This window comes from Myotis myotis, unplaced genomic scaffold (assembly GCF_014108235.1).
Source record: "Myotis myotis isolate mMyoMyo1 unplaced genomic scaffold, mMyoMyo1.p scaffold_m19_p_17, whole genome shotgun sequence".
Lineage (NCBI taxonomy): Eukaryota > Metazoa > Chordata > Mammalia > Chiroptera > Vespertilionidae > Myotis > Myotis myotis.
The window spans coordinates 32,836,616-32,853,827 of record NW_023416321.1 but is presented as its reverse complement, the minus strand read 5'-3'; the positions used below and the strand labels follow the sequence as shown (position 1 = coordinate 32,853,827).

General features: G+C 36.3%; 1 protein-coding gene and 1 non-coding gene across 13 annotated transcripts in view; one reads left to right on the top strand and one right to left on the bottom strand.

Moving 5' to 3' along the window:
* TAOK1 (TAO kinase 1) overlaps positions 1-17,212 on the bottom strand; it is a 106,430-nt gene that overhangs the window by 26,069 nt on the left and 63,149 nt on the right. For 11 of the 12 annotated variants that reach the window (XM_036340806.1, XM_036340802.1, XM_036340803.1 and 8 more), the window contains 5 exons: positions 15,238-15,331; positions 13,007-13,088; positions 8,417-8,584; positions 5,091-5,294; positions 3,050-3,184 (listed from right to left, as the gene is read on the bottom strand). In XM_036340806.1, the coding sequence (XP_036196699.1) occupies positions 3,050-3,184; positions 5,091-5,294; positions 8,417-8,584; positions 13,007-13,088; positions 15,238-15,331 (683 nt within the window). The remainder of the gene's footprint in view (positions 1-3,049; positions 3,185-5,090; positions 5,295-8,416; positions 8,585-13,006; positions 13,089-15,237; positions 15,332-17,212) is intronic. The other variant, XM_036340812.1, reaches the window with a different exon arrangement.
* Positions 17,070-17,199, top strand: LOC118672557. Its single transcript, XR_004973119.1, has one exon.

Below are 17,212 nucleotides of genomic sequence, written 5' to 3'. Positions count from 1 at the left end.
GGCTCCTCCCCGGCCTGGGCCCCAGGGCTTGTGCAGGAGGCAACCAATCAATGTGTTTCTCTTACACTGATATTTCTCTTTATCTTTCCCCCTCTCTTCTACTTTCTCTAAAATTCAATGGAAAAATATCTTCAAGTGAGGATTAAAAAAACAAAAGGGATGGATATCTGAATAAGAAATCAGGCAAAAGACTTGAAGAGACACCCCACTAAATTAACATACATGAATGGACAATAAGGGGTGATTATGGTGATATCTTTAGTCATAAGGAAATGCAAAACAAAAAGAACCCCCTATGAGATTCCATTTGCCACCCACCAGAATGGCTAAAATAAAAAAGACTAACAACGCCAAATTTGAATAGGATGTGAACCACCGGAAACTCTTATACATTGCTAATGGGCATATCAAATGGTACAACCATTCTGGAAAACTGTTCAACAGTTTCTTATAAAGTTAAACATACATATACCCTATGAGTCTGTAATTCTATGCTTAGATATTTATCAAAAAGAAATTAAAACATGATATTTACATAAAGATTTGTACAAAAATATTCACAGCAACCTATGTGTAATAGCTCAAAATGGGATTCAAACCAAATGCTCATCAATAGAAGGAATGAATAAATAGAAAACTATTTATAGTAATAAAAAAGACTGAACACAGCCCTAACCAGTTTGACTCAGTGGACAGAGCATCGGCTTGTGGACTGAAGGGTCCTGGGTTCGATTCCGGTCAAGGGACATGCCCAAGTTGTGGGCTCGATCCCCATTGGGGGTTGTGCAGGAGGCTGCCAATCAATGATTCTATTTCATCATTGATGTTTCTATCTCTCTTTCCCTCTCCCTTCCTCTCTGAAATAAATAAAAATATATTTTTTAAAAAAAGTGTTAGTTTTCTAAAAAAAAAGACTGAACACAACAACATAGATGAATCTCAAAAACATTAAGCTGAGCAAAATAAGCTCAACTCAAAAGAGTACATTCTGTATGATTCTATTTATATAAAATCCAAAAACAATTAAACCTAACAATAGTGAAGAAAAATAAAGTCATGAAAATGGGGAAGTGACTAAAAAGAGATATGAAGGGAACTTTTTGGGATGAAAAGAAATTTTATACATCCTGTTTTTTAAGGGGATGGTTTGCATAGGTATATACCATTATAAAAACTCTTCAAACTGACTATCTAAGATCTGTGCATTTGATTGCATGAAAAAAATTCAAGGCAAAAGAAGTTAGACTGAATTATGGTGTATAGTAAATATATTGAATACTATAGCTATGCTTATCTTTGCAAATAAATCTACATACTCTGAATTTTTATTTGAAATCAATGAAATTACAGTATTGAGTTTAAGGAAATGGATCTTGAGTTTTCTAAATCCATAACTTAAGTGCTCTTAATTAATTTGAGGGAGCCAAATTTTGGGACAGAAGACTTGCTTGGGAAACATATAATATATACCAAGTTACAAAGATGTTTCCCCACAAACTGGCCCCTCTCTACGTATTTATTAAAATAGCTATGAAAAAAATTAAGCAACTTTGCCACTTGCTCTGTTCAAAGAGTTATTTAGATGTTACAGAATAGTAGGAATGACCTGAATTATGGTGGGAGATGGTGTTCTTGGCCCCACATGTCATACAGATTTACAGGTCACAGCATGGGGTTTATAAAATCTGCATATGTAGTTAACAAGTTGGATAACTCCCATATCTTTTTTTCTTTCTGTCATTTCCCCCAATAGCCTATCTATATATATAAAAGCCTAATATGCAAAGTGTCCCCTCGGGAGTTCTACTGACTGGGAGTTCGACCATTCACTATGATGTGTGCTGACCATCAGGGGCAGCGCAGAATCAAGGAAGGCCCAGACAGCGGCCGACAGCTGGGGAAGGGAGGCCCCTGGCTGACAGCCAGCAGGCCACTAGGGACCTACCCATGCACGAATTTTGTGCACTGGGCCTTTAGTTTTTTCTATAATTTCTTTCTATGCCTAGAATCCTTTACTGTGTTTTGGTCCTACCTATTTGACTGATCAAGGTTATAAGTGCCCCATCAAAACAGGGTTCCTGTAATGAGCAAATAATCATTTTTATTGTTATTTAGGAAATCAGAAAAACTATATTTTGAGTGTGTCAAATTGGATCACATGACATTTTCCAAACATTCCCCCTCATTTTTTTCGCCTCAGTATTTCCTTGTCAATTCTTATGTGGAAATAACATTTTTCCTCTTTCTCCAGCCTAAAACTAATTATTTAAGGCTCAATTTGTTTTATAAATACTTCCTTTATGGCCTGAATTAAAAGTAATCTGAATTGCCCAGCCGGCGTGGCTCAGTGGTTGAACATTGACCTATAAATGAACCAGAAGGTCACGGTTTGATTCTGGGTCAGGGCACATGCCCAGGTTTCGGGCTCAATCCCTGGTGTGGGACATACAGGAGGCAGCCAATCAATAATTCTCTCTCACCATTGATGTTTCTATCTCTCTCTCCCTCACCCTTCCTCTCTGAAATGAACAAAAAAAATATTTTTTTAAAAAAGTCATCTGAATTCCTATTGAGTATCTTGTAGTACTCTTAAAATATTCTAACATATTAGTTATTTGTGTACATGTCTTTAAGATATTATTAGTTTATTTATTTTTAAAAAATATTTTTATTGATTTGAGAGAGGAAGGGAAAGGGAGAGAGAGATAGAAACATCAATGATGAGAGAGAATCATTGATGGCTGCCTCCTGCTAGTCCCCCGATGGGTATTGAGCCCACAACCTGGACATGTGCCCTAACTGGGAATCGAACCCTGATCTCCTGGTTCATATCATAGGTTGATGCTCAACCACTGAGCCATGCCAGTAGGGCAGAAGATATTATTAGTTTAATGTGTGTTTCATATATTCTTTCTCCTAACAGGCACTTAATTCTGAATAAATGTTTTGCAAAATAAACCTCAAATACAAAAATAAAATCATTATATTTGAGTATAGATGACAAGGTCCAACATGGAAAATATACTTCAAATTCAGGTGAAGCACATACCAGTGATGCTGTCCGTATAGTAGCAAAGTGTTCTCGATTACGATAGTGTGATTTATGACGAGATACTTGGGGTGGAGATTGTGGATCTGATGCTCTTGTTCTAGGATCTCCCTCTTCTCTATAATTTTCTTCCTCCTAAATAAAAAAAGAGACAACACTATTTGAGGTGAACAGAGTTCATCTGAACTTTTAAGATAATTAGCTTAAAATGACAACCTGATCAACAAACCTCAGACAATTTTAAAAACAAACGAAAATTAGGAATGCTGATATTTTATTTTCAACATAATTAGAATCAGGAGACATCATTTCTTCAGTGTATGAAATAGCACAGAGATTCAGGATAAGAAAATGTATAAGGCTAGATTTATATCCTACTCATATGTGAAATTGCAAAGCTTTAATATGACTTGAAAATGATGATGAAACATGCAGCCAATATTTTAAACAGCAGCAATGAAATTAATTTCTTGAAGGCTCATGGGTTTTAGAAGCAATAATATAGCTTAAAAATATCTTTATAATGCGTCTGCCATTTGTCCAAGTAATAAAAAAATAGTTGCAAATTGATGTCTTTCCTTATATATTACCTTAGTTCATTAACTAAAGAGAAGTCAATTAAGTAGAAACCAACTAATTATGGGACTAATTTTTTATATTGCTGATTCTATTGTAAGAATATAAAAACTAAACAGGATTTTGCTCTAACACTTCCACTTACCTAATCATTCTTAGTAACTTCTTTGTATGTGATAAAATATATGTAATATTTGCCATTTAACCATCTTTAAGTATATAAGTCAGTGGCATTAATTACATTCTCAATGTTGTGCAACCATTGTCACTATTTCCAAATGGAAACTCTGTATCCATTAACAAAAACTTTCCTCTACTCAGCCCCTGATACCCTTTAATCTACTTTCTAACTCTAGAAATTTGCCTATTCTAGATATTTCATATAAATGGAATTACACAATTATTTGTCTTTTTGCATTTGGTTTGTATCACTTAGCATGTTTTCAAGGTTCACTCCATGTAGCAATCAGAATTTCATTCCATTTTATAGCTGAATAATATTCCATTAGATGTATATACCACGTTTTGTTTTTTCATTCATTGATGGACACTTATGTTGGTTCCACCTTTTAGTTAATGGTGTTTACTAACATTTTAGGTAGTACCACAAGCTGTTAAGTTAAAAAGGAAGCATTCCTAATAATTGCTAAAAGGAGCTACCCGACCTCAAATATTTTTAAGAAAATTAAAAATTTTGTGCTTGAAAGTGCAAAAAATGTAGCATACAACCCTATTTCTTATATACAGAATTTATACTTTTCTGTAACTACACTCAGTTTTTTTAAAAAAGTTATCTTTATTGTTGAAAGTAGTACAGATGTCCACCTGTTTACCCCCATTCACCCCCTTCCCCCCACTCCTGTCCCCTCCCCAGGCCTTCACTGCACTATTGTCTGTGTCCATGGATTATGCATAAACTATACTCAATTTTATTTTAAACATGTAAACATGGATAATGCAAAAGTTGTGTTTTTTTAAATCCTCACCTGAGGATAGTACTTTCATTGATTCAAGAAAGAGAGGAAAGGAGAAGGAGAGAAAGAGAGAAACTTCCATTGGTTGCCTCAGGTATGTGCCTTGACGGAATTATGTCCATGACCCTTTTGTGCATGGGATGATGGTCTAACACTGGCCAGGGCCCAAAGTTACTTTTGATCATCTTAAAAGCAACCATTATCACTAATTTCATGTGTATACTTACTATTTTAAAAAACTTCATTTCCCATCTTAGTACTTCAAATAATACATTATATATCTTATTTCTGTATTTCTTCTAAAATTTTAAAAAACATTATTTTTATATTCTCAAAACATTAGTTTTCCAAATGCAGACATTACATTGGGAATTAACAAGCCTATTGTTCCAAATTTCTGAAACATTAGAAAAAAATTCCTCTTATACTATTCAGATAACGAAAATTATTTACCAAAGTTGAAATTTTTCACTAAAAACCCAAATACTCACAGGTTTTAAGTGGATGACAGAACTATTAGACATCACTGTATGATCTCCCTCCATCATGTCTAGCTCACTCTTGTCATCCGAGGCATCTGGAAGACTGTTAACACTACTGCTTTGGCTACTGGCACTAATGGACATACTGGGAATAGACTGATTACTTCCAACACTATTCACTGTTCCTGTCCGTCCAACACCATGATCTTGTTCCTAAGGGAAAAGAGCATTACGTTCAAATATCGGTATTTCTTTTGAATTCTTGAATACAAGTACCTTGCACATTGCTTGGCATATAGTCTTCAGAAAGTCACAGGTCTATCATGAGAAATCCCCTTTAATTGTCAAACCAGTAAGTTTACCAACTGTTCCTTGACAGTAAAAAAACCCAACCGTGGGTAAAAGTCAGCTAATCAGTTTTGGGTTATTTCTAAAGTGTAGTATTTTCTCTAAACTGATATTTTTAAAATCCATTTCTACCACACAATTCATGGGCTATATATAGAGATTATGCTCATTTCTCAATGATTCCCATGGTTAAAACAAGCCCCAACTTTTTTTTTTTTAATCTTATAAACAACCCACCCCCCACCACCACCCTTTTAAATATTTTTATTGATTACAGAGAGGAAGTGAGGAGAGACAGAAACATCAATGATGAGAGAGAATCACTGATAGGCTGCCTCCTCCACACCCCTCACTGGGGATCAAGCCCACAAGCTGGGCATGTGCCCTTGACCAGAATCGAACCTGCGACCCTTCAGTCTGCAGGCCGATGCTCTATCCTCTGAGCCAAACCGGCTACGGCTAAACAACCCCTTTTAATTATTTTTTATTGAAGCCTTTTATAAGTATACTAGAGGCCCGATGCACGAAATTCATGCAAGGGGCTCGGCCCTCACAGCCCTGGCTTTGTCCAGAAGGTCATTCGGCTGTCCAGTCTAACTAGCATATTACACTTTTATTATTATAGATTTTCCTTTCTTCCTCAGTATATAATCTCTAGCCCATCCTCTACCACCATATAATTAACATTAATTCTTATCCATTTTTGTGCAAATTGAAAATGACATATTACTTATGTATTTAATCATAATCATAAGATTGTTTTTCTGAAGTAACCAGGCAAGCAATGATATCTAGGCACCAACATTATAGCAGTCTTACCATATCAAAATTCTATAAGACATGCAGAATTTTTTAAAGATATGCAGAATTTAATTAATATAGACCAGTAGTTCCCAATCTTTTTTTGACCATGCCCCACCTGTGACATATAATTCTTATTATGTAAAATTGAACTCCTATTCACATGGAGGAAATCTAAAAGGCCATTAAAGTGGTCTAAACAAGCTTCCAAAGAACATGGCATCCATGAAAGAGAAAAATAAAAGAATGAAAGGACAATTGAAGTACTGAGGAAGAAATCAATAAGAAATTGTTTAAAAAATAATAATATATGAAGTGATATGAAAAAATAGCAAAGTTTCAAAACATATGAGAGCTAAAATGCATAAATACATCACTATGTATTTATATACTGTATATGAGGCCCCTAGAACCATAGAAATGCAAAAAATTCACTGTTCATAACTCATTCTTGAATTGCCCCCCTTAAAAATCAAATTGCCCCCATGTGGGGCCTGTGCCCCACGTTGGGAACCACTGATAAAGACCCATGGTGTGTATATCTCTCATTATATATAGATATATATATCTTGCCCTGGCCGGGTTTGCTCAGTGGATAGAGCGTCGGCCTGCGGACTGAAGGGTCCCAGGTTCAATTCCGGTCAAGGGCACATGCCTGGGTTGTGGGCTCAATCTCCAGTGGGGTAAGTGCAGGAGGCAGCCGGTCAATGATTCTCTCTCATCATTGATGTTTCTTTTCTTTTCTTTTTTTTTTAATAATATATTTTTATTGATTTTTTTTTACAGAGGAAGGGAGAGGGATAGAGAGTCAGAAACATCGATGAGAGAGAAACATCGATCAACCGCCTCCTGCACACCTCCTACTGGGGATGTGCCCGCAACCAAAGTACATGCCCTTGACCGGAATCGAACCTGGGACCTTTCAGTCCACAGGCCGACGCTCTATCCCCTGAGCCAAGCCAGTTTTGGCATCATCACTGATGTTTCTATCTCTCTCTCCTCCCTTCCTCTCTGAAACCAATAGAGAAATATGAACATATATGAACTTATATATCCCTAGCCTATCAAAGATGCTACATTAAAATTATAGATTTAACTACATTAGAATTTTATTAATTTCACAACTCTGCTAAAATACTCATATATTTAAAATAGCCCCAAACAATGTTCTAATGACTATTATAAGAATTAATAAAATAAAATAAAAACAAAAAACTGTAAGTTAAGAAAGTATTGTATTTTATAGTTCATTAACTATGCAGCCCTATTAAAAAGAAAAGTAATTAACTACTGCTCCTGGTTTCAGAATGCAAAGTGATCTCCTTCACTGGAAAGTAATACAAAAAAAAAAAAAAAAAAAAAAAAAAAAATCAAAGCTTTGGAATTCTAACAGAAATACAGAAGAAAACTGAAAATATTTAGAGTGAAAAAGATAAGGTGAATTAACCATTCTAAGCCTTGCTTTACTCATCTGTAAAATTAGTATTTTAGAACTGTGTAGATGGAATAAAATTGTATAGAGAACTGAAAAGAATCAAGTGTCTATAGGGACAAAGTAGAACACTTGGTAACTTTCTGAGTGAGTATTGGCAACTTCCAGAGTTATTATTTCAAATATTTCCAAAAGTGTGCCCATGAAATTGGAGAATAGTAAAAAAAAGGTTCAGTGGTCAAGAACTTTGAGAGGGACTACATTAAATAAAGTTGAACAGGTTTCTTTAATAAAGGACTCGCAGGGCTTTACTATGCCAATGTACATTAAGAAGGGGTTGGGTTTGCCCTGACCGGTTTGACTCAGTGGATAGAGCGTCGGCCGGAGGACTGAAGGGTCCCAGGTTCGATTCTGGTCAAGGGCACATCCCCAGTTGGGGGTGTGTGCAGGAGGCAGCTGATAGATGTTTCTCTCTCATCGATGTTTCTAATTCCCCATCCCTCTCCCTTCCTCTCTGTAAAAAAATCAATAAAATATATTTAAAAAAAAGAAAGAAGGGGTTGGGTTTAAATAATGCAAAATCTTTTTCCCACCTGGGATCCTTACAGGAAAAAGATAAGGATCCTCACAGGACCTCAGGTAAGAAAACACAATCTAGGAACCACTGATCTAAAAGATTTGTGATAAGACAGATTATATAAGGAAAGAAGCCAATGAAGAGAGCTCAATATTTCAGTAATTTCTAAGTTATTACCTCTTCTTCTTCCTGTGCTTCTACTGCTGGTCCATTATGTGCCTCCTGGAAAAGGAGTTTCTTCATTTTTCTATATTGCAGATTGTCCAGCTCTCTTACTGCATCCTTTGTCCTTTGAATGAGATCTATTAACACTGTTTCAGGGCGCTCCCGAAGAACAAACATGTGCTGGATAAGAGAAAGTAAAAGTTAAAACCTATGTTGCATATATTTTTTAATTAGTACAAATGTACCCCTCCTAGAATTACTATCCTAAATAATTATGATAGATATTGCATATAATCTATAGCTATTTAATTCTATTATACTTCTGACTTCTTTCATTTACAAAGTTGTCATTTACACATATATACTCTGTGCCTACATAACCACCCCTGCAAATTTTATAAAAACTTTGAACATGATACTTTTGTTGGCCAACTGAAAACGCTGAGTTAAAATAGTCAAAAAGTCTAATTAAACTCTAAGAATTAAGTTCAATTATTAAATTAGAGCCCTAAATAAAGGCTAAATAAAGGTTTACATATTCTAGAACTGCTGATTTCACAGATAAGGCATGTTAGTTCTTAGTTAGGTTTCAACAGGAATGTATTTATTGATGGTGGTTTTATGTCACATGAAACCTTGATATTATTGGCTCCTTTATATGTTCCATAAGCAACACTTCATAAAACACTAGCAGCTGATTAAAAGCCAATATATGAGTGATTTTTCATTTCTTTTTTAAAATGTTTTTATTAATTTCAGAGAGAGGAAGGAAGAGGGAGGGAGAGAAAGAAACATCAATGATGAGAGAGAATCATTGATCAACTGCCTCCTGCACATTCCCTACTGGGGATTGAGCCCCAAATCAGGGCATGGGCCCTCACCGGAATTGAACTGTGAGCTCCTGGCTCATGGGTCACCCCTCAGACACTGAGCCATGCTTATTGGGCATTATTAGTGATTTTTACCATTAACATTTAATAAAGCTTAACCTTATCAAATACAGAAAAATAAAAAGAACAACTCCACCATTAGAAGTACCATTGTTACATTTTGGCATATTTCTTTTCTTCCATTTTTTCAATTACAGTTGATATTCAACATTATATTAGTTTCAAGTGTACAGCATTGGGGTTAGGTATTTTAAAAACTTATGAAGTGATCATCCCAATAAGTCTAGTACCCACCTGGCATCATACACAGTTACTACAATATTACCGATTACGTTCTCTATACTGTATTATATCCCAGTGATGGTGTATTTCTTTTCAGAAATTTTCTATGTATAAATTTTGTTTTGTGAATAGTTAGCATATAGATTGCAGAAAGATTCCTTCTACCCTGAGTTCATGAAATGCCCTTGAATTCTTATAACACTTTTACCTTCTTTGTTAGTTTAAATTTATTTCTTCATTATGCAGAGTTGTTAACTACATATTTTATTCTACTTTTTGTCATAAGTATTATGTTATTTCAACTCATAAACATGTCTACAGAACATTTCATCAAACATTTATGCCAAAATTATTTAAGCATTATCCTAATTCTGGATGGTTATTTCCAATTTTTATTTCTGAGATAAATAGCTTCATACATTAGAAAAACTTTTTTCTATTTTTTCTTTTCTTTATGATGGACTGTGACAGAAATGTAATTAGGCCAAAGAAAAAGAAGCACTTGATAGATACTTTCCAATAAGGCTGTGCCAATACACTCAGAATTCAATAAAGGTAAACGAATACTACTTGTAGGCTTGGGATCTATTCTCCAAATACCAAATACCTGACCCTGGTGGGTTAGGTTTTTGTCAAAAGAGTTTATGCTTAAGGCAAGTGTAAGAAGGCAGTAACATTCTTCCTTTTTCCCGAGCCTTAGTTTCTTGGTATGTACCACTATCTACAATATTAAGTATTCTTCTATTATTATTATTACTACTAGAAGTCCAGTGCACAAAATTCTTGCACTGGTAGGGTCCCTAGAGGCTGCTGGCTGGGGTCTCCCTCCCTTCCCCTGGCCGGCTTACCTGCTGGTCGAACTCCCGGGAGAACTCAGGTAGAGGGGACAATTTGCATACTACACTTTTATTATATAGGATTATTATTACTAGAGGCTCAATGCATGAAATTAGTGCAGGGGTGGGGTCCCTAGCCCTGGCCAGTGATTGAAGCGCGAGCGTCTGACATGGAAGGGCAGGTCCCAGCTAACATCTGGGCCCTGGGCAGCATCTGAATCCCTGGGCCCCTGCTCACTCCCCTCCGCGTGAATCACTGCACCTGAGTCCCCACATGGAGATGTAGTGAGCACGGCCAGAAGCCGCGAGCCAGGGTGCAGCGTGGACCTCTGGGCCACCCAGTGGCACCACATGGAAACTGGGTGGGTAGCATGCTCTCTCCAGACTGGCTCCTGCATGAACCCATGGGGAGCCCGACCAGCCCCTGCGGTCCCAGTGGCTGTTGCCCAGCTCACCCGGAAGAGGCCATGTGGGTGAGGGGCGGGCTCTTCGTGGGCACCCAGCACAAGGGCTTCCCCGGCATGCGAACCCTGGCATCCTGGGAGAGGGTAGTGGGGGGAGTGAGTGAGTTTGGGAGATAGCCCACATTCTCACTACACCTCCGTCCCTGTCACCCCTGCTCCCAGGTAGCCAGCAAGAGGTCACAGCATGTCACCAACACCCGCCATGTTACGTGCCGCCCCCTGGTGGTCAGTGCACATCATAGCGAGTGGTCGAGCTCCTCGATTCCCAGTCAAGCGACCACCCGAGGGGACAATTTGCATATTAGGCTTTTATTATATAGGATTATTATTATTTAATCTTTACCTGAGGACATATGTATTGATTTTAGAGAGAGAGGAAGGGAGAGGGAAACATTAATCAGCTGCCTCCCATACACACCCTGACTGGGGATCAAAACTGCAACCTCAGCATGTGCCCCAACTAGGAATTGAACCTGCAACCCTTCCGGTGCATGGGGCAATGAATACTCCAACCAACTGAGGCGCTGGGGCCAATATTTAGTCTTATTAAAAAATATATATTTTTAAGTTTAATAATTTTCTAGATACAGATCTTGCTTATTTTTCACTAACATAATTCCTCGGTATACTGAACATTTTGTTGCTGCAATGAGTACCTATTTATTCAGGCTTTCATTACTGAAAGTTTATTGCTCTTCAACATACTATGGTTGCAAACAATACTACTGAATATATATTTGAAGATTTTCTTCGTATCTTTAACTGCTGTTCACTGAAAATAAGCTGAACCTCTTTGAAACTCTAAAACATTCATGTAACTAAAGTCTACTTATATCTTGTAGTGAAAATCAACAAGATTCCTTAGGGTCACAAAGAGAGACACAAATACTATTTATTAATAATGTCTTAACTGGATGTCTTAGGAAGTATATTAATTTCAACAATACTACTACTGTTATTAAGAAGATGGTAAGCCTACAAATGAAATAATAATTTTTTGAGAATATAAAGAATACCAATAATGTGTTTAAATTAAGCAACAAATCTATTGAAAACTGAATAGAATTTACATAATTTAAAAAATATTTTCAGCCATGGCTGGTCTGGCTCAGGGGATAGAGCGCCAGCCTGCAGACTCAAGGGTCCCGGGTTCGATTCCGGTCAAGGGCATGTACCTTGGTTGCGGGCACCTTCCCCAATAGGGGGTGTGCAGGAGGCAGCTGATCGATGTTTCTCTCTCACCGATGTTTCTAACTCTCTATCCCTCTCCCTTCCTCCCTGTAAAAAATCAATAAAATATTTTAAAAAAATATTTTCATTAAGTTAGAAAAAGATATTTCCAGAAAGGAAACAAAAATGATGAACATTTTTAAGTTTCTCTTGAAATCTCTCTTCTCTCACAATATTTACATAAATATATCACACCATTTTCTTTCATATTATTTTAATATAGGACCGATCAATATATAAAGTATTATAGATATAATAAAATTATATTAAAATTAAACTGTTTTGCCAAGTAAAATATAACATTATTCCATATAAACTAAAATTTATAATTATAACTCATGAATATATTCTTGCATATATAAAAATGTAGCCATTTTTTACTATTTTGAATATTTGAGTATATATTGTATTCAGCAACAGTAAAACCAGTTAATCAATTTTGGAAAGAAAAAAAACAAATGAAAAACTTAGCATCTGAGAAAACTTACAAACAATATTCTAGTAAAAATGGTAGAGCCTTCTTTTTTTAAAAACATTTATTTTTTTATTATTTTTTAATCCAAGGATATTTTTCCATTGTTTATAGAGAGAGTGGAAGAGAGAGGGAAAGACAGAGAAAAATATCGATGTGAGAGAAACACATTGATTGGTTGCCTCCTGCAGGCGCCCCGACCATGGCCCAGGCTGAGGAGGAGCCTGCAACCACATGCCCTGGACGGGAATCAAACCTGGGACCCTTTGGTCAGTAGGCTGGAGTTCTATCCACTGAGCCAAACTGAGCCAAACTGGCTAGGGCTAGTAGAGCATTCTTAATACTGATTCAGAATCAAAGAAGAATAAAGCACATTTTAAAAAGTAATTTCTTAGGGATAAAAAACCGATTTAAGAGTATAAACTGACCTTTAAAAGTTCCTCTGATGTAGGGCGATCTTGAGGGATTTTCTGGAGGCAAGAATCTACAAAGTTGCGAAAATAATCAGACCTATTGTAAAGGAAAGTATCAAGTGAACATATTGCTATTTTTAAAAACAGATCCACAAATCAAGGTATGTGCCTATTGGTGGGAGGGGGGGATGGAAAAAATTATAAAAGCAAGCAGACACGATACACTATGTATTTCATATAAATCTATGAAAACCATCTAAAGCAGCGGTTCTCAACCTGTGGGTCGCGACCCCTTTGAGGGTCGAACGACCCTTTCACAGGGGTCGCGTAAGACCATCGGAAAACACATATATAATTACATATTGTTTTTGTGATTAATCACTATGCTTTAATTATGTTCAATTTGTAACAATGAAAATACACCCTGCATATCAGATATTTACATTACGGTTCATAGCAGTAGCAAAATTACAGTTATGAAGTAGCAACGAAAATAATTTTATGGTTGGGGGTCACCACAACATGAGGAACTGTATTAAAGGGTCGCGGCATTAGGAAGGTTGAGAACCACTGATCTAAAGCAACCAGTGAACCTTTACCATTTTTCAAAGATAAATTTGCAGATTATTTAAAAATCTTGCTCTCACATAATAACACAACTCGTTCTAAATTAAGGCAAAATTAGGGAAGTCAATTTTTTTCTTCTTTGCATTCAAATCTAAAATGGCATTCCTCTCAATTTGTTTTCTCTCTTCTCTAAGCCATCTCTTCCTTGTTTGCTTCTTGGATTATCTCCTATATAGCATGTTTCAGAACATCACTCTTAGCTTTGGAGGGAGCATTTTGTATACCTATTTGATATCCCTGAACAAATGGATAGAATTTCCATTAAACCCAGAAAACCAATTATGTTATTTTTAAAAACATTAGAAGTCTGCAACATATTATTATAACGTGTTATGAGAAGAGTTCAGTGAGCAAGGCAGTAAGTAATAATTTATCGTTTGTCTTCAAATATCAAATAACATTTTATGTTCCTTGTGCAAGAATTTTTTTGAATCCCCAAAGAATCTAAGTCTGTGTTCAATATATTTATTATTTATATGTACCATAATACTAAACTGTGCCAAAAGATTTCTTCTATATGTCTCTAATTTATGTGCCTTAATTATGTAATCCTTAAAAAATAAAGTATCACTAATTTATGCATCTACTTGTGAATTTTAAAGTATTTATTAAATACACTAGAGGCCTGATGCACAAAAATTGTGCAAGAATAGGCCCTCACAGCCCCAGCTGCCTCGTGGCCTGTCCCCCTGCCCACTGTCGTTCCAGAAGGTTGCTAGGAAGGTCGTTCCGGAAGGTCATTCCGCTGTCTGGTCTAATTAGCATATTACCTCTTTATTATATAGGACTAGAATTTCTCCTATAATTTTTCAAATGCTAGATACACCTGAAGAATTAATTTCCCACTAAAATTTTCTATCACTAATAAAAATTCTAGTTTTTAAAAACTATCAATCTGTTTTACATAAACTTCTTTACATAAATGAACTTCATTTTATCAAATCAAGGAAGCACTAGGAAAAGGAACATCAGAGCATTCTGAATAATAAGTAACATAAAAACTAGAATAATCACAAAGTTATAAATTATCTGATAATTCTGATAAATCAAGTCATTTTATCTATGTTTTTTATACCATATAAATTATAAACCATTCTCCAACAAAATATCACTACAGGTATTGCAATCTACATATTTTAGTTACAAAATATTAATGTTTAAATTGTGTTATTTATTATATAATCAGGGTAATATATATTCCTAAAGTTCAAAGAAAATATAAATTTTTGTAAAAAAGCAATATTTTTTGCTTCCATGTAGCATCACTGAGATGCATATGCTATGAAAAGCAGATATAATAAAGGATAAACAAGATATAGGGGTAAAATAAACCAATTTTATTTTATTTATCTTTATCAAGAGTTTATTTAACTCAGGTTCACTGAGGGAATTAAATAAGCCAATAGCATACAGGATAATGTCTCTTAATAAGCCAATAAAAATAACATACTCCAAAGCAATGATGGATTAATTAGACTACTATTACAGGAATAAGCCTATTTTCATCTCTTCAGATAAAAATACATTTTACCTATTTGAAATGAAATCATTTTGATAACATTATAAGAACGCATTTAATTTATAAAATGTTGAGTAATGTATCTCTTAGCAATACTCACCATTCATTAGACTGTAGTGTAGGGGATTCATTTTGGGCTATGTGATATAAGGCACTCATTGCATTCATATTAAATAAAGGAGGCTTTCTTTCCGCTGTAAGAGAAAAAAAACTTGTTATTGTTCTTGCAAATATTGTTAGTTTTTTAAAAATGATTTCAAACTTGGCAAAAAAATTGCAAGTTGAGTTAAAAAAACACATTCAAGTATATCAATTTAGATTAAATTGCTGAATTGATGCTCTACCATTCCTAAATACTTTAAAACAAGAACACCCTACTAAAGAACAATACCTCCATTAAATTAGGCCATTAATGCTGATACATGACTTTCATCTAATCCTCAAACCCCATTCAAGTTTCAATCAAATGTCAAATAATGTCCCCCTGTATGTAACCAGTCTCTTGTTGCCACTGCCTTTTGTGAGATGTCCCCCTTTCCCTGCTGAAGCTTTGAAACCCCATTCCAAGTCACTCTACAGTGTGAATACCCTCTTCATCCACTCAGGTTCTTTTTCTTTTTATTGATTCTAGAGAGAGAGAAAGCGAGAGGGAGAGGGAGGGAGAGAAACATCGATGTGAGAAACACTGATTGGTTGCCTCCTGCATGCACTCACCCCAACCGGGGATCAAACATACAGCCTGGGTATGTGCCCTGACCTGGAATGGAACCGGCGACCCTTTGGCGCATGGGATGATGATCAAACAATTCAGTCCCACTGGCCAGGGTGATGCACTCAGTTTCTGATATCCCACCCAAACTACAGTGAGGCCCTCCTCATAAGGAAAGCCCTCTTCTTTTTGATGAGGCACTGTGTGTTGAATGGATGTCCTCTTTAGACTCTGATACCATACAATATATTGCTCTCCCTACTATCACCTCCTCAACCTACTTGGACTCTGATAGACCAAACTGAGCCAACTCTAGGTATGAATGCCCACTAGGGTCTGAACCTCCAAACCTGACTGCCACTTGCATGGATACCCTCATTAGGTTCTGTTTTCCCAAACCAGGATATTGGTCTGTGGGAACTCCCTCATGACTCTGATACTCCATTCTAGGCTATCATGGCTCACCAGCTAAATAGTTTAGGAAGGGGACAATTACTGAAGAAATTCTGAATGAATGAAATAACTTGTTTCTATGGTAACTTATTAGAGTAAATTTTTAAATGGTGCAACATTTTTTAAAAAAATGTATATTTTATTGATTTTTTACAGAGAGGAAGGGAGAGGGATAGAGAGTTAGAAACATCGATGAGAGAGAAACATGGATCAGCTGCCTCCCGCACACTCCACACTGAGAATGTGCCCGCAACCCAGGTACATGCCCTTGACCGGAATCGAACCTGGGACCCTTCAATCCGTAGGCCAACGCTCCATCCACTGAGCCAAACTGGTTAGGGCAATGTGTAACATTTTTTAAAAATGTTTTTCTTGATTTTTTAGAGATAGAAACATCAAAGATGAGAGAGAATCATTGATTGGCTGCCTCCTGCATGTCCCCTTAGTGGGGATCGAGCCTGCAACCCAGGCATGTGCCCTGACTGGAATAGAACCCATGACCTCTTGGTTCCTGGGTTGACATTCACACTGGCCAGGCTGGACATTTATTTATTTATTTTTAATATTTTATTGATTTTTTACAGAGAGGAAGGGAGAGAGATAGAGAGTTAGAAACATCAACGAGAGAGAAACATCAATCAGCTGCCTTCTGCACACCCCCAACTGGGGATGTACCCACAACCAAGGTACATGCCCTTGACTGGAATCGAACCTGGGACCTGTCAGATCGCAGGCTGACGCTCTATCCACGGAGCCAAACCGGTTAGGGCTGGACATTCATTTTTATTCAGTTTCTTCTTAAGGTGAAAAAAACCCTTTGCAAATGTCCTCGAGAAATATAGTAGTTTTCTTTTCACCCTTTGCAAGTAAAAAGGGTGGATCATTCCACTACTGACATATTTAAAAAAAAGAT